Here is an 18,044-nt window from a genome sequence, read left to right on the forward strand (position 1 = left end):
ACATTAATTGGTACAAACACATTAACTGGCAAGCATTATCATATATATATATATAGTTGAATAAGTTATTTAGAATGTCTTAGACACTTTATCTTATCTTGAAAATGAAACGAAAGGCTCACCCTCTTATTTCTTTGCCTTTTGGTATTTAATATGTGAATGTCCAAGAGTGAGCTTTCATCTTCATAGTTTGGATGACCCCATTTCATAAAAACGAATGCTATATTGCCATGTGAGGTTCCACACTTAACCAGGATGACGTGAACACAGGATGAGTCCAATTTTTTTAAAAAAATCAAAATTAATTTATAAATTTATAAATTAATATAATAATAAAATTATTTTTATTTTTTAAAAATTTACAATTCTAATTTAAAATAGTAAAATGTTCAAACGTGTGAATTTAATAATTTAAAAACCCATCAACTTGCATCAATTCTAAAACTCAAAAGTCATAAAATACTCAAAATATTTATATTTGTTTATATTTGAAAGAAAAAAATTGATAATCCATGAATTAATTTCACTAAACAAAATGAAATCAAAATTAGATAACATATTGGTAAAGTTTAAATAATTAGCGAGTTTATTGGTGAATTATAAGCGGAGGTAAAACTCTTACAGTAACCCAACTAGTGCAACTTGAACTCAAGTTCAAGCCACATATGGGACAATAAATGCCCTGATCATCAGGTCAACACACAAGCTTTAAAATTTACATTTAAATGTCCAGTTAAGTAGCAAATGCAAAATTTTATTATACAAATGGAATTAGATAATATCTTGATAAAGTTTAAAAAATAAGAGTTAAAGATTTCTACCTTGCTTAATTGAAGTAGGGATGGCAATGGAGCGAGACGGGGTGAATATTGTTAAATCCATCATCGCTCCATAGTCGGCACGGCCTGCTTCACCACTGGCCTTACTCCACTACGGATGTATAATCCTGAAAATTATTACTACCACCTCCATATATGTTGGATATATTCATCTCTATCACACCCAGCTCTCTTTTAATTTAAATTTTGCTATTTATTTTTAATATTTTCAATATTTTAAAGTCAAGAAAACATTTAAACATAATTTTTCAAAAAAAAAATATTTAAACATAAATTACACTTATTTTTTCTATATATATTATTACATTTTTATTCTTTTAATAGTTTATATATATAAGGATAAAATGATAATATCTTATAGTGGAGCGGGTAAGGGACAAGCAATTATCATAACCGCTTAATATCCACTATCCAAAAGAAAAATTTTACTCTACTCCGCATTCACTTTTCATAAGAAAAATCCGTTGTATTAAAAATGAATTGATTCAAAATCAATTGAACGGTTTCAAATCTTGTTATCTAAGTGTAAAATGTTAACTCGATTTATATTCAAATGTCTAGAGAAAAAGATTGTTTAATCTGAATTGAGTAACAATTCTGATCCCTCGCTGCTTTTTCTTACTCTCTTGCTTAAGCTTTGTCGAAAAACTTGCTACAAAATTTGTTTCGATAGCACCTTCAAAGACAAACTAAAGTTTTTTTAATAACTTTAAATATTTTCCTTTGATAAATCTATTTGTGAATTTGATTTTTTTACGTAAATTATATGGAATTATATTTGATACATTTTTAGTACATGAAGTTAGCGACATGATATATTATTGGATTAAATAGAAAATAGCAAAAAACTTATATATAAATACTAATCACTTGTATAATTAAATATTAATTATAATTATTATAATTTTTTTCGAGTTTATATTGAGTTTAATGTTTAAGATTTATGATTTATAGTTGTTGTAGAAAGAAATTAATAAAATAATAAAAGAAATATTAACTATTTTTATAATTATAATAATAGCTAATAAGAAAAAAAAGACAACAACCATGACTGATCTAATTCCTAAATGTTGAAAATGGATGAAGATTATAGGATTAATTATAAAATTGTCCCCCCAATTGTACTATTTTTCCAATTTAGGTACTTCAATTTTTTTTTGTCAAAAGTGGTATTCAGACTATTAATTTCATCTTATTTTACCTCTAAAATTGTACAACATCCAATAAGAATATGACAAATAGAACATTCTTAGTAGATGGTATTGTGTTTTAAGGTAAAACGAGATGAATTAATACTTTATGTACTACCTTTGAACAAAAAAAAAAAAACTTTTAAGTACCTCAGTGGAAAAAGTGATATAATTTGAGGGCCTATTTTGCATTTAAGCCAAAATTCTAAGACATTAAACTTGCGAGCACCTCCTTTCGTTGTTCTTCCGATTGAATTACGTTCTCACTAGTGTCAAGGTTGATGCCATTGTACCATTTGGCACAATACACATAGATTATGAAATCCACCGCGGTTAAACCGGCGATAAGGAAGTAAAACCGGTCCATACGGCCATCATTGAGGTCGTCGGGAATCCACCCGGGACCGCCATCTCGGGTTGTGACCTCCATAACTATGTTAATTAACAAGCTACTAACATAGTTGCCAAGTGACATTGATGCCATGCAAAGTGAGCTACCAAAGCTTTTAATACCATCAGGGGCTTGTCCATTAAAGAACTCTAATTGGCCAACATACATGAAAACTTCAGATGCACCAACTAAAACATATTGTGGAACTTGCCAAAATATGCTCAATGAACTTTTTTTCGAACCGGGAGACACGGATTTGAGCCGTTGAATCTCAGTGACACCGGCTGCAACCATCGCAATCATTCCAATGATGAGTCCGGTCCCCATTCGTTGCATCTCGGTTAATCCTTTGGGGTTACCGGTTAATGATCGAGACACGGGCACAACTACGTGTCGGTAGACCCCGGTCCAAATGAGAACGCTGCAAATATCGAAAGCCGACATGCTTGCAGCCGGGATACGGAAGTTTTTAAGTTTGGAAGCCATTACATCACCTTGCTCGACGAAAAGGGATGCCATTTGGGTGAAAATGACGGAGTAAATTATCGTACAAAGCCAAATCGGTAACATTTTTAGGACGCATTTAGCTTCTTCGACTTGAGTTACAGTGCAAAGCTTCCATGGATTGTTCGGTCCACGCAAATCCATCGAGGTTATCGTAGCCGCCTTGTCGAGGAACCTACAAATCGATTCGATTTCCAGTAGTTTAAACTAAGGAACATAAGTGTCTAATGTCTATGATTGTTGTTAAATTGTTTTACTTACTTAAAATCGTTGCTATGGAGTATTTTTCGGCTTCCTTTGATTGCGGATTCAGTTCCTTCGACTTCGTACAAGGCATCAACGGTAGCAGGTGTGACGCCCCATTTCCGATATGCAGCGACGAATACTTGTGCAACGCGTGGCAACGGGTTTCCGCTTGCTTTTACGTACCTATATCTCGATGTCCCCGATAAATACAACAATAGTGCTATGATTGCTGCCCCAAAAGAAACCAAGAAGCCTAATGTCCATTTCCCTGAATCTTCATAGTAAACCAGTATAGTGTTTGAAAATAGAGAGCCTACATTAAGTGCAAAGTAAAAGGAACTAAAGAATGCGGCTTTCGATATAACTGCGTTCGGGTTTGAATCGTCGAACTGGTCCGCTCCGAGCGTAGCCACGGTCGGTTGATGCCCACCATACCCGAGCGCTATAAGATATATCGATAAGTAAAACATAACGACCCCAACCGATGACGGAGTGTTGCAAAGTTTCATCCCATCACCACAACCAGTAGGACTTATCAGAAAAAACCATGAAGCAAATGACAATAGCCCCAAACCCTGTAATCAACAACAATCCGATATCAATTTCGACCGACACGTTACAAGTGCAAACATATAAACGAAGAACAACGGTGATTATCCGGTACCAGTACGAGTATTAGCTGAAAGATAGCACATGTGAAGTAACGACCCCAATACGAATCGCTGAGGAACGCTCCGATCAACGAGCATAAGTAAACCGTCCCGGTCCATTTACTAACATTATTGGCCGCTACGGCGCTATCTTGGTCGAGTACCCTGGTTAAGAACAGCACCAAGTTCACCCCTACCCCAAAGAAAGCTAATGTCGCTAGGCCTTGATTCACTGCAACCAAAAATCAAATAACTAAGCAAACAATATTTCATGTACCATACATACATGCATGCATGCATACATACATACATATAAATGAGATATACCTAGCAAGAGACTTGCTAATTCCCATCCTCCACATTTTTTCCTCTTTCCAGGTGAATGCTGATTTTCATTCCCAGATTCTATTTTTCCAAAGCTAATAATTTCTTCATCAGCCTGTCATTATCAATAATTAAATAATATCAACAAATAAAATAATAATAATAATAAAATATTAAACCTCTAGTTTAGTCCAAAACATTGATGGGTTTTTGCCATATTCAGTATCCAACATTTAATAAATTATTTTAATTTTAATTTACTAACCTTTTTTTCAATCTCATCGGTAGAGTGCTCAATAGCATCCATTGATAATTTCTTCTGCAAAATATATATATTAATGAAACAGTAACAAAAATAACTTAAAATTGTTAATTATGGACTAAACCATGAAAATCATTTTTAAAAAGAACTTACTCAGAGTTAAAAGAAAAAGAAGAAGAAAAATTATTAGTATGAGAACAAAGTGAAGAAAGGAAGAAGAAAAATTATTAGTATGAGATCAAAGTGAAGAAAGGGTTCTATATATATATAGAGGAGTGCATGCCACATTATTTAACTCATTTTATAAAATATGATGAAGAGGGATTGAATTTTCACTTGAAAGTGATATCCCATTATTAATATCAGAAAATATTTTGATAATCACTCTTAAATTTCACAATTGAATCCATGTTTATATATATATATATATAATCAGCTATTTTGACTATATATATGTGCTTATTAATTTCATCATAAAGCATATGGAATAGTTATAAACTGTATATTCACATGGAAGAATTTGTATCCAAGCCATTTCAAGCCATTTCTTATCTCTAAGAAAATACATATGAATTATGAGGAATATCTATATAAATGTATATATTTAAGAAAATATTGATGGGTTTTTGCCATATTCAGAGTATCCTATATTTAATAATTTATTTTAATTTTAATTTGCTAACCTTTCTTTCAATCTCATCGGTAGAGGACTCAATATCAGCCATTGATAATTTCTTCTGCAAAATATATATATTAATGAAATAGTAACAAAAACAACTTAAAATGATTAATTGAGTCCTAGCTCGATTGACATAAATATTTTTACCAATATAGGAAGATGTAGGTTCGACTGTGCTGAAATGCATAAAGGGACTAGATATGATCAGAACCTCATATTCATTTTAGGGTTTATGTTCGCAATTGTTAGTCCTGGTAATATAATCTCAAAAAATTGCATTTCTACTTAATTTCCATTTCAAAATAATTAAAATAGTAAAAAAATATTTCAATGTTTTAATTTTAAATATATTAAAATTTATTTTTAATATTTTAATGAAAAATATTTCCTTATTATCCTTTTATTAATAAATATGAATAAATACTTGTTTTTTATGATTCAAAAATAAATATTTCTAACAAAAAAAATTCTCTATTAGTGTATAGAAGGCATAGAATATAAAATTTAAAATGTTATCTAAAAAATTCAATAAATAAAATTTAAGAAAAAACATTTTTTCAAGAGAAAAAGAAAATCTATTATTTTGTAATAAATTGACATAAATATTTAGAAATCAAATTCCACAAAAAAGATTTTATATTTATAGTAAATAATCTTCACCCATACCCTTAAACTCGGATTGAATTACTAATTTTCAAGAAAGTCATCGTTTTCCTACCTCTAGCTTCGCCCCTGCTAAAGCTACTACTAACCTTTTACGAAACTTAGCAACCAACAAAGCAACCAACAAGGCAAGGTCTTGTTGAACTATCAAAGACTCCGGCGACGGCGAAGAACTGGTGTCGAGGGCGGAGAAAGGGAGAGTAGTACTCCGTGAAGTAAAAAATAATGATCCAGTGAAGCCTATTGTCATTTATGGGGATTACAAACAGATGAGAGGACTAATAAGCTCACAATTACAAATTATTATGGACTAATTTTCAAACTCTTGATTTTCTTGCACAAAGAAACCGTGCAATATGCACTTTGTATTTGCTTTTGCGATGAAAAGAGTAGGGGTTTGGGGGTTTGAATGTTAAAAAGAGAGGATTCTGTTGAAATGTAACAAAATTTTCCTAAAATTACTGAGCCCTCCCTTCTCTAATGTTTACTATTTCACATTTTTCTTCTTAGTCCCTTGGGTAATTCTACAAGTCAAAATTAGTACTTTTTTACATTGTTGTAATTTTGATAGTATAAAAATTAGGGTTTTATCAAAATAAATATGGGATAAATATCACGTTTATGCATGAACTTTAATTCAATATGCAATTCGATACATAAAATTTGATTTGGTATAATTATACACGTAAAGCTTGAATTGTGGTTTATGTATATACATGAAACTTTGATTTTGACTCAATTGTGATTTATATAATTTTTAAAATTTTCAAGTGTTGATGTGATATATTCTTAAAGTGTCACGTCATCATATTTTAATGATATACTAAGGCTCCGTTTGTTTCAACGTAAAAGCTTTTACGGAAAACATTTTTAGTCTTTTCCGATGTTTGTTTCATGTAAAATAGGATGATCAACGTAAAATTACCCATTATTTCCCATAAAATGTCTTATCAAACTTTTTTTCATAAGATATTTTCCAAATTGATAAGGCTTTGTTCACTATAACACCCCCATACCCGACCTGAACATTGAGTCAAAGCACCGGGATGTTACATTCTCTACTACATTCATCGCTTATCAAATATTTTCTTATAAACTTTCATTACTTTTCAATTTAATCCCTTTTTGTCATAAAAGTTCAATATTCACTAATTAATCATATTAAATCAATTTTTTCCCCTTGTTACACTTTAACCACATAATTTATCTCAATATCATGTTTCACATATTAAATTTCTATGTATTTCACTTGTATTATTTTATCCACATATTTTCTCAAGTTTAACAATTTAGTCCTTGTTATCATAAAATTTCCATATTTTTCCACAATTTCACTCTTACAATACTTTATGCATATTTCATCATCTAATAACACATTCATTAACTTTTATCATAATTTCCTTATTCACATATTAAATTGTTTCACACTTAAACTTTTGTACATTTTTCAATTTAGTCCTTATTGCCATGTAATCTATTTTTCACATTATAAGCACTTTAATCAAATAATTCATTATAATATCTTATTTCACATAACAAATTTTCATGCATATCACTTCTCTTGTTTCAATTATAAATTTCACAAAATTTACAACTTAATCCTTAACATCATGAAGATTCATTATTTACTATAATTTCACCTTAACATCACTTTGTAATCAATTCACTACTTCATTTAAACTATTTATCATAAATCTCAAATGTATGTTTGTTTCATTGAAAATAGCTTTATGAAATATTTTTAGGAAATCTGTCAAACAACAAAAAATATTTTACACAAATTCATCCAAATACCAGAAAATATTAGTTTTTCCAGAAGCCATTTTCAATGAAACAAACGGAACCTAAGTCTAAAGACAAAATTGGGAAAAGTTGCTAAGTTTCAGAACTATTGTGGGCCAAAAAAATTAGGATCAAATTGAAAAAATTACCCAAGTAGAGGGACTAAATATCAATTTATCCAAAAATACCAACATAGGTTTTGTGGATAAAGTACAAAAATAGTCACTTTTGTTTGCCTCAAATTACATTTTAGTCACTTATGTTTGAAATGTTATGTTTTAGTCACTTAAATTATTGTTTTGCTACGAAGTGGTCACTCTATCCTTAAGCTTCGTTACCTCCCTAAAGGTGGTCCTACGTGGTAGTCCAAATGGGTTTTAAATGCCAACTTAGATGTCCTACGTGGCAGTCCAAATTAAATTTATTTAATTAAAAACCTATTTTCATCCCAGTAATTGGACATCCAAGTTGGCATTTAAAATCCATTTGGATTGCCACGTAGGACTGTTGTTAGAAAGGTAACAGAGTTTAACAGTACAATGACCACTTCGTAACAAAATGATAACATAAATGACTAAAACATAACGTTTTAAATATAAATGACTAAAATATAATTTGAGGCAAACAGAACACTCTTAAATTTTTTTTTGGCTTACCACAACAATTTCCAAGCAAACTCAAAACCAATCATCATTAACAAAAAGATTAACAAAGCGAAAGAAAATTCAAACTTATTTTTCACTTAATTTGTATAAATCCAAATTCAATAATAAATGAAATGTCAAATCTTTAAACCCGTTAATCTCGGTAATAAAATATGCCGATAAATCAAAGATTAAGCAATTATACTTTCTTTTCACTAATATTTTCTCGAGAAAATAATTTAAAGAAAGAAAATATATATATTAGGAAATATTTTGATTTTGTTAGTGGGATTATTGCCTTTGGTGTTGATGCTGTCAAATTTATTTTAATCCCATTTTGGGGGACAATTTAAAGATTAAAATGACAAAGAAATAAAGAAAAAAAAACAAATAGAGTCATCGTCCAAATTCACGTGTCCATTTAAGGAGGGATTTTTTTTAAACAAAGTTTGGTCTAATTCTAAATTTCATCCTTTTACTTTACAGTAGTTGAGAAATCAATCCTTCTATTTTAATTTTGTTAAAATTTGATTCTTATACTTTAGAAAAAATTGAGAAGTTAGTCTAATGGAAAACATTATTAAACCTTGTTGTTAAATCCATATTCAAGAAACCGGTAGTTCAGTAATTTATATGTAAAAAGAAATTAGCAAAAATCAATAAATAACAAAATCAACAGTTTAAATTCATGTATTTATTTAATTTTCATAAAATATAAGGATTGAATTTTATTAAATAAAAGTAAATAAACTAATTATTTTCTTTATTTTATTAATTAGAGAGATGCAATTCATAATAAGGCGAATAAATTTTATCTCTTTTTTGAGGTTTAAATTTGAATCCAAATCTATAAAATAATTATATGATGAACTTAAAAAAAATTGGGATTCTTACAATCTAAAATAAAATAACAAAGTTGAAACATAAATACCTTAAATTAACTCTTGAAACCTGATTATTACAAACAACTGAAACAAAGACATATATATTTTTGTATCAGAGCAAACAACATCATCACACAGACTGAACTGAAAATTGATAATTTTTAATTAAAAATGAAAAGTAATTTGAGAGGCTAAGTATAAAATTTTAAGTTGAACAAAATCTTATTATCTAAATTAAGACTAAAATTGAAAAAAAAAATAAAAACTCAATCACTCAAAAGCAGTTTGTTTCTAACTTACTTAAGTAATTTTGTTTTATAACCTAAATATTTTTCACTGGAAAATCACTTTTTCCTGTAAATTTTAAGTTAATTATTTGGTTGTCAATGGTTACCTAATTGAGGTTTTTTTTTTAAATTTTTAATTTATTTATAATTTGTATTACACCATCTTCATCTTTCAAATTTAAACCTACCATTTTCAATATCTTTGATTTCCCACATTTTCTCCCTCATTTTCTCCTGGATTTTTTGAATAAATCCATACATATATATATATAATCTCTTACATTTTATATTTTATATTAAATCCCCAGTTTCCCTGTTTATCAACTTTGCGTGCCTTTTTTTTTGTGTGTGTGTGTGTGTTTTAAGAATCGTCTCTAATGGTGGAAGATGATTCAAGCATTGTTTTAAACACAAAACAGACTGTTTTAGCAGCAGAAACATCGGATTCCGGCAACAGCGGTTACAAATTCCGGCCCGGAAAACGTTCCCGGTACGACCAGATTGGTTCCTTACCAAAGTTCAAAGGTGTTGTCCCACAACAAAATGGTCATTGGGGTGCACAAATATACGCCAACCATCAACGTATATGGCTCGGTACATTCAAGTCTGAAAACGAAGCTGCCATGGCATACGACAGCGCCGCCGTTAAACTCCGAAGCGGCGATTCTCACCGGAATTTCCCTTGGACCGAACAAAACATCCAAGAATCTGATTTTCAAAGCCTTTATTCAACTGAAGATGTTCTTAATATGATCAGAGATGGTTCATATCAAGCCAAATTTGAAGATTTCGTCAAAATTTTATCAAAAAGAAATGGGAAATTAAATACAGGCAGCAACGTAAACAAGAAACTTGTTCATGGTGATAAACAATTTTCATGCATGCAATTGTTTCAAAAAGAATTAACACCTAGTGATGTAGGTAAGCTTAATAGGTTAGTAATCCCAAAAAAATACGCCGTTAAATACTTCCCTCACATCTGTGAAACCGACCGACAAGTTTCCGCCGCTGGTGGTGGCGGCGTTGAAGACATTGAGCTTGTTTTTTACGACAAGTTAATGGTGACATGGAAGTTTCGTTACTGTTACTGGAAGAGTAGTCAAAGCTTTGTTTTTACAAGGGGATGGAGCAGGTTTGTGAAAGAGAAGAAGCTTAATGAAAATGATACTGTTACTTTTTATTCATGTGAATGCTCCGGTGAGGATCAAAATGGGAAGAGTTTTTTTCTTATTGATGTGAATTATAATGGTGAAAATGGGTTGGGATCGTCAGCGGCGGCGGTGGAGGAGGAGGACCGTCGTGATGATGATTTGGCGGTGGAGTTAGAGTTGAATTTGGGGTCGACGATCAAGAGTTATTGTAAAAAAGCTATTGAAGGACTTGAAAATGGTGGACGTAATGTAAAGCAGAAAAGTGTTACCCTTTTTGGAGTACAAATTAATTGACTCTAACTTTTTAAATTTAGAATTTAATCCTTATATTTTTTAATTTTTCAAATTTAATATATGTATATAAGTGTCTAACAAAGTGAATTTTAGTGTACTTTAATATATGTATATAAGTCTCTAACAAAGTGAATTTTAGTGTGATTTTAGCATAGGTTTTTTTTTGGGTAAATTAATGGAGGTTTTAAGGTTTGTAAATATGTTTTTTTTTAATTACTTTATTGAATATGTTTGTTATTCGAAGTAAAATTTAAATTTTATTTATAAAAAAATTCTGTATTTATTTATATAAACACACAACTATCTAAATAGATATCTATTCTCGTAAAAGAGATGATGAAACAATAAACATATTACACTTGAGAAAGCTCAAAGGTGGAGGAGTCTAGAGATTATCATGAGCCAAGAATGACCAATCTCGTAAGTAGAGAAGGCTAACTTTAGGGTAACAGAGAACCTAAAAGAAAAGGAAAAAAACTAAATATAAAACACCTAAAAGAAAGAAAATGCCGTGCCAAGGAAGGCAACGATGATTAAGGTGTTTAAATTTTTGTTAAAATTGAATTAATTAATTGAATCAATTTAATTCTGTTAATTAGTCGGTGGTCAAATTTAGTTCGGTCGGTTAATGGTTTTTTGGATTCAGTTATCAATTAAATTGATTTGAAATTGAGTAATTAACCAAACTTAATAATTATGTAGTGTTTCAAGCATTCGTTAATTTGGTTAACTTTTAAGACAAATGAACATTATCGATATATTTTTCTCATATATTTTATACTTGTTTTAACCAAAAGACAAAACATATAAATTTCGGTTAATTCAGTTAACCGGAATATTTCAGTTCAGTTAATTTTTTTGAAACATTTTGATTCGACTAATGGTTAAAAGATTATACAGTTCAATTAATTCGGTTAATGCTAGTTCAGTTCAATTAATAACCGAACCAACCGTTTGACACCTCTAGTGACGACAGCGGACTCTCCACCATCCATATCTGTTGTTACCTCCACTTATCCTATTGTAGAAAAAATCCATGATAAAATAGCATAGCACCAAGATCCTCCTTGCCAAAAACCTCACTCTAAGAGAGAGGAAAACAATCAAATCGACTTATTCAAGCCCTATAGAAGGAAGACACAGCTCAAGACATCCCACAACGAAAGACTCAATGCTTCTACCACCAGCATATAATCAATATTTTAACAATTCAATTGTCATATTTTATGTTTTATTCATGTAAGTAATACGTGTTAAATTTTGAGTAAATTAAAAATGTTTAACTAATTATTTTATGTAAAAAAATTCAATCATTAAATATTTACTAATAAAGATAATATTTTTAATTAATATGTTAAAGATATCATCAGATTGATTTAAATATTTACATAAATAATAAGAATAATTAAATTATTAAAAATTTAATTATACAAAAAAATTAATGAAAGTTTAAAATTATATTATGAATCTCTCCCCATAAATTAATATTTTATCAAATCTCGAAAATCCCATTAAAAGTTGGCCCAAATCAATTTAGACCCACATGCTTAACTAGCCAACATTCGAAAACCACCTTATTCTAAAAAGGACCTACAAAAGATTACTTCAAATATATTTATATTATCATATTTGCTTCAAGTTGGTTTTTATTAATTGTTGGTTTTCTTTGAAGGGTTGTGAGGGTTCTGATGACTCTATTTCTAGTTTGGTTGCTCTTTATCTAGTATTGTTAATGATCTTGTTTAAGCAATTATCGGTCAAAATCCCACGACTGAGGGATTTGTTTTAGTGTTTTCCTTGTAATTGTTAGTTCTTATAATTGTTTTTCTTTGTTTTGTTCTTCAATAAAGAGGCCGGCTCTTGAGTTAAAAAAATAATAGTTAAAATTTTTATCTGACACTTAAGTAGTACGATTTAAACTTTGTAGTCCCCTTTACAATATTACTATTGAAAAAAAATGTTCTTTTTAATTTTAATATTTTAATTATAATTTTGAAGTATTATTACCAAATTAATTATAACTTAACACAAGGAGGAATTATTTGATAGACCCTTCTCGACATATTATTTATGGTCTATTTTCAATTATTTAATGACATTTCAACAATTTTTTCCATGTCATTGACACGTAATTTTGGTAATTTTTTACCTTAAATTTTGAATATCGAATCCCAAACCTCCAATCTTGTACCTCGAACCCTGAATCTAAACCCGAATCTCGAACTCTAAACTCTAAACCTCGAAAAAGTTATTTTATTTTATACAAAAAAAGTTGACTAAACTGCTAAAATTTTAATGGCACTAATATGGTAGGACAATATATTGTACATCATTACTAACATGGATACATTTTTTTAAAATTTTTTTAAAAATTTCTAATGATTTTTATTATTTTTTTTAAAAAAATTATATAGAACACATGAAATGTCATTCAAATTGTCAAATTAGCGCCTTTAAAATTTTCATTCTTCAATAGACTTTTTCATCTAAAAAGAAGCAAATTAAATAAAATTTTAAAAGGGAAAAGTTAAAGTGACCTAAAGAAAAATAGGACCAAAATAAAAAAAATGATGAATATTAGGGACTAAATTTATCATTTTGTCAAACTTTTTATATGTTTTTTTATTCATTCATCTTTTTTTTTCAAAAAGTTTGTTAACAATTGATGCCGTAATTTCGGTGACACACAATATATATGTTTTCAGCACTATTATCGGAATAAAAAATATATATTTATTAAATAATTATATTTTATCAAAATATAATTCAATAAAGTAGAAAAATAAATATATTCTTTTTAAAAATTGATAGCACCCTTTTATATAATTTTTAAAAAAGAACACAAATATCTTAATTTTATATTCATAAAAATAATTTGGTTAAATATTTCTAATTTATATTTATAGTATTATAAAATGGATATAATGTAATATATTCTAATATTCATATTATTAAAAAGTGGTAAACTACAAATTTAGAAACTTATGAATGGTTTAAATTACTCATCGATCTCTGAACTTTAAAAAAATTACAATATAATCACTAATGTGATCAATTTATCATGTTATGATCATTGAGTCGCTAATAATAATTAATGGTTTTTTTTTCTTTTTCACCTTAACTTTAAAAAATAAGTTAAAATATGCTCTAGATTCATATATTTTTTCGTATATTTAAAATTTAGTCCCTTACTTTTATTTCAAAGAACTTAGTCTATCTATTTTTTGAATTTAAAAATGTAAGTTCAATTGTTAACATCGTTAAGATTATTCTGTTTCAATTTTTTTTTGTTACATGGTTATTAAATGAATATTCTTTTATTTCAAAAGGTCACACTAGCAAATTCTAAATATAAAGGATTAAATTCCTTAAAATAATAGTAAAGTGAATAAATTCTAAATATATAAATAATAAAAGATTTGGAGCATATTTTAACCTAAAAACAATACTGTTAATGGCCACGTCGAATTGTCATTACACCCTAAACTGCAATTAACGACTCAATGACTATAGTGCAACAAATTGATAACGTTAATGATCATAAAATAATTTTTTAAAGTTTAATGATCAAAATTTAATTTAAAGCATATATAAGTGACTAAACTTGAAATTTATCCAAAAATAAGTAAAAATTGTAATAAATAAAAGAAATGCAACAGGCGAAGCTTAAGTGAAAGAGCTAACAACAAGAAGTATTTTATGTTATAAATGGTTCGTTTTCAGATTACACTTTCAACAAAACAAAATCCTCTCACAGGTAAATTATCTCTTTCTCTGTTCATAGGTTCCACCATTTTTGCTGCTGTATATCTAAAATGGGTGCTCAAATTCTGAAAATTTCCATGCCTTTTATATATGGGTTCCTTTGTTTTCTGGGAAATATGTCAAATTTTTATTTTCAGAATGTGTGTGTTTCTTAGAGATACAAAGTGAGTAATTTTGGGTTTTTTTGCTAAGGTAAAAAGATGGAATCTTTAACTGGTTATTTTCAGCTTAATTTGTATTTTCGAGGGTTTTTCTTTTGCATTTAAAGAAAAAAACTGGTTTAGCTAATTTGGTTTTATTTATACATGTATGAATGAGTGAAAATTTTGAGTTTAGTTGATTAGTAATTCTACAAATATGAAAAAGCCAAATGAATTTGTATTCTTAAAAGCACAATGTATTCCAATTATGCATGCTCTCTATGTGTTTGTTTTTATGCTATGTAGCTTCCAAAATATATGGAAACCCGTTTGAGGTAAATACTCGTATCCCACACTTACACAAGAGGTTTGAGGGTAAACATACTATGGAGGCAAGAGTCAAATTGCATTTTGTTTCTTTACTCAAAAAATGAGCAAATCAATTCATCAAATTAGTCCTTCTGTAAAAAAAACTCCATCCATTTCTATTGTCAAAAGTGAGTCGTTGTACATTAGCATGAGGTCAGTTTTTATTAGTAGAAATGGATGAAATGTTTTCGGAAATGACTATTTTGCTCTTTAATCTAATGTTAAGGGACTAATTTGCCCGTATTTTTAGTAGAGGGGGCAAAATGCAACCTGATTCTTAGTACAAGGGCCTTCATGGTACTTTTACTGAGTTCTAAGTAACATAGGTTTTATGTTATTCCTTATTCATTTTGTTTTTCAAATTTTCAGATTGTGCTGCTTAATATCATATTTTAACAATGGCTGCAACAGTAGCTTCCAGCCTACAACTAATGGCAGCAAGACACTTTCTTTCATTTTCTCCTGGAGTTGTTAAAGCAGGTGCTGCCATTCTATGTTCGAATCCCAAAACGGTGTTGTGGCCGAAGCTAACGAGTCCTTGCAATATATCATCTTTAAACCCTTTCCGACACGGTTTCAGATCATCCACAGTAAAGTTTATCAAGGTTGTAACGAAAGCAATGTCTGAATCTAATGAAAATAAGCCTGTTTCCGGGTTGCCAATTGACTTGAAAGGTTCGTCTTATGTACCATAATACTTCCACTTGTATCATTATATTATATAAGTTTTGTGGCTGCTTTCGACAGGTAAGAGGGCATTTATTGCTGGTGTAGCCGATGACAATGGATATGGCTGGGCAATAGCAAAATCTCTTGCTGCTGCAGGTGCTGAAATACTAGTCGGAACGTGGGTGCCTGTAAGTAAACTAGGCCTTATCTAGCTTTTTTTTGGTCCTTATAAACATGGCAGCATGTTGACAATAGAGTTCTCCTTGTAGGCTTTGAACATATTCGAAACCAGCTTGCGACGGGGAAAGTTTGATGAATCACGCTTGTATGAGCTGTTTATAACTTATATGCCACAATACCGTCGATATTTCATGAATTAATGGAAGTTGATATTTCAGATTGCCGGATGGCTCTTTAATGGAGATTACCAAAGTATATCCTCTAGATGCAATCTTTGACAACCTTGATGATGTACCCGAAGATGTAATGGATATACGTTTATGGTTTCTCTAGAGATTTTATGTGCTGACAAGTTCATATATCTTTGTAAACTTAAAATCATGGTTGCTTCTTGCAGATAAAAACGAATAAGCGTTATGCTGGATCCTCAAAGTGGACCGTTCAGGTATGTACGAACATACCTACTAGAACTTCACCTTCGGAACTTTTCGAGCCTAAAAGTTTAGGTCACAGGTAAATTCTCATGGCAGTCGGTGCATTCGTGATTTCCATGTTATGTTCTGTATGTATTGTAGGAAGTTGCTGAATCCGTTAAACAGGATTTCAGAAGTATTGACATTCTTGTGCATTCACTAGCCAATGGCCCCGAGGTAAAGGAGGTCTGAGGTTCGGTCGCTAATGGTTTCAGTTATGTTCATAACGAGCAATTATTTATTAACAGGTCAGCAAACCTCTTTTGGATACATCCCGGAAAGGATACCTTGCGGCTTTATCTGCTTCAAGTTACTCCCATGTTTCCTTACTCAAACATTTTCTCCCATTAATGAATCCAGGCATGTCCTTTTTTTATCTCGGTTTATCATTTTGTTCACTGCACCTGCTTAATTCTCGTAGTGTTTCTGAAATAAGCTATTGCTGATGCAGGAGGTTCTTCAATTTCTCTTACGTACATTGCTTCTGAGCGAATAATTCCAGGGTAGGTTTTTCCGTGTTTCGTTGGCTTACTATTCCAAAAACAAAGTCAAGTCTCAAATAGCATCATAATGCAGATATGGTGGAGGTATGAGTTCTGCTAAAGCAGCTCTCGAAAGTGACACAAGAGTGAGTTCTAATTTGTTTTCGACTCGTCTACGTATGAACTTGATCACATAGTGGGTTTCCCGAGTTTGGCATGTTTATTTCCCTCATTAAATTTCAGGTACTTGCTTTCGAAGCAGGAAGAAAACATAAAATCCGGGTCAACGCAATATCCGCCGGTAAGAACAACTCAGTCTTGCACTTAATATTTTCTGGTTAATCCATAAATTTATGCTTCTAGCAAACAGGCCCTCTAAGAAGTCGTGCTGCGAAAGCAATCGGATTTATCGACATGATGATTGAGTACTCGAAGGCCAATGCACCTCTCCAAAAAGAACTGTCCGCAGGTGATTCGATGGAACTAACTGAGATTTTAATTTAATTTATCATATGGTTAGTAAATTAATGAAAAATGATGAAACAGATGAAGTGGGGAATACTGCTGCTTTCTTGGCATCACCATTGGCTTCGGCTATCACAGGTGCCGTCATATATGTCGATAACGGTTTGAATGCAATGGGTATCGGAGTTGACAGTCCCATATTTAAAGACCTCAACATTCCGAGCGACAAGCACTAGAATCCGGTATGCCAAGGTCGAGACCCGAAATTCGATGCCAAATGTTTAGTATCGATGTTTAATCTCCATTGCCCGGCCTTTTTAAACTTTTCTGTTTTTGGTAGATTGAGTTTTGTCACAATAGGTTTCAGCAAAATTGTGGATGAACAATTTAAATTAATGGATGGATTTGGTGGGGTCTTAAGAGTTAAACAGCCCTTTCATTGTTTCATTTATTACTTTTTTGTATTTTATTTAATATTCTTTTTTATATTTTAATTTTAAGTGACAGTGTAGTATAATTTTATAGTGTCGTGTCATCACAGATTAACGAAATCTGGAATCGGGAAATATAAGAGATGAATTTGTTTGATATAATATTAATATTTTTAAAACATAATTATAATGTTTTATGTTTAAAAATTAATTTAAAATTTTGATGTGATTTGAAAAATTAGGCGCAATTAATCCGAACATTTTTTACCTTTTATTTTGT

At 30.3% G+C, this 18,044-nt stretch overlaps 3 protein-coding genes across 5 annotated transcripts; 2 read left to right on the forward strand and 1 right to left on the reverse strand.

Moving 5' to 3' along the window:
• Positions 1 to 1,821: 1,821 nt before the first annotated feature.
• On the reverse strand, positions 1,822 to 6,114 carry LOC107945399 (protein NRT1/ PTR FAMILY 7.1). Of its 2 annotated transcripts, XM_041085835.1 has the most exons (7): positions 5,838 to 6,114; positions 5,090 to 5,143; positions 4,410 to 4,463; positions 4,148 to 4,259; positions 3,835 to 4,052; positions 3,186 to 3,745; positions 1,822 to 3,099 (listed from the first exon to the last, which is right to left on the reverse strand). In XM_041085835.1, exons 2-7 carry the CDS (start codon positions 5,129 to 5,131, stop codon positions 2,235 to 2,237), a joined length of 1,851 nt encoding a protein of 616 aa, XP_040941769.1. In that variant the 5' UTR covers positions 5,132 to 5,143; positions 5,838 to 6,114; the 3' UTR covers positions 1,822 to 2,234. The 2 variants fall into 2 exon arrangements, with proteins under 2 accessions (XP_040941769.1, XP_016734882.2); XM_016879393.2 differs by lacking the exons at positions 5,090 to 5,143; positions 5,838 to 6,114 and adding an exon at positions 4,560 to 4,635.
• Positions 6,115 to 9,722: 3,608 nt separating this feature from the next.
• Positions 9,723 to 10,790, forward strand: LOC121212368 (AP2/ERF and B3 domain-containing transcription factor At1g50680). The gene has a single exon (XM_041084844.1). The coding sequence runs from the start codon at positions 9,723 to 9,725 to the stop codon at positions 10,788 to 10,790; it is 1,068 nt and encodes a 355-aa protein (XP_040940778.1).
• Positions 10,791 to 14,438: 3,648 nt separating this feature from the next.
• Positions 14,439 to 17,761, forward strand: LOC121212651 (enoyl-[acyl-carrier-protein] reductase [NADH], chloroplastic). 2 transcript variants are annotated; one of them, XM_041085836.1, is made up of 13 exons: positions 14,439 to 14,547; positions 15,434 to 15,739; positions 15,812 to 15,921; positions 16,003 to 16,058; positions 16,132 to 16,216; positions 16,311 to 16,358; positions 16,489 to 16,563; positions 16,635 to 16,746; positions 16,838 to 16,889; positions 16,963 to 17,014; positions 17,112 to 17,169; positions 17,239 to 17,337; positions 17,415 to 17,761. In XM_041085836.1, the coding sequence occupies exons 2-13, from the start codon at positions 15,463 to 15,465 to the stop codon at positions 17,567 to 17,569; spliced, it is 1,179 nt and encodes a 392-aa protein (XP_040941770.1). In that variant the 5' UTR covers positions 14,439 to 14,547; positions 15,434 to 15,462; the 3' UTR covers positions 17,570 to 17,761. The 2 variants fall into 2 exon arrangements, with proteins under 2 accessions (XP_040941770.1, XP_040941771.1); XM_041085837.1 differs by lacking the exon at positions 14,439 to 14,547 and adding an exon at positions 14,554 to 15,030.
• The last annotated feature ends 283 nt before the right edge of the window (positions 17,762 to 18,044 follow it).

Source organism: Gossypium hirsutum, chromosome A13 (genome assembly GCF_007990345.1).
Source record: "Gossypium hirsutum isolate 1008001.06 chromosome A13, Gossypium_hirsutum_v2.1, whole genome shotgun sequence".
NCBI lineage: Eukaryota > Viridiplantae > Streptophyta > Magnoliopsida > Malvales > Malvaceae > Gossypium > Gossypium hirsutum.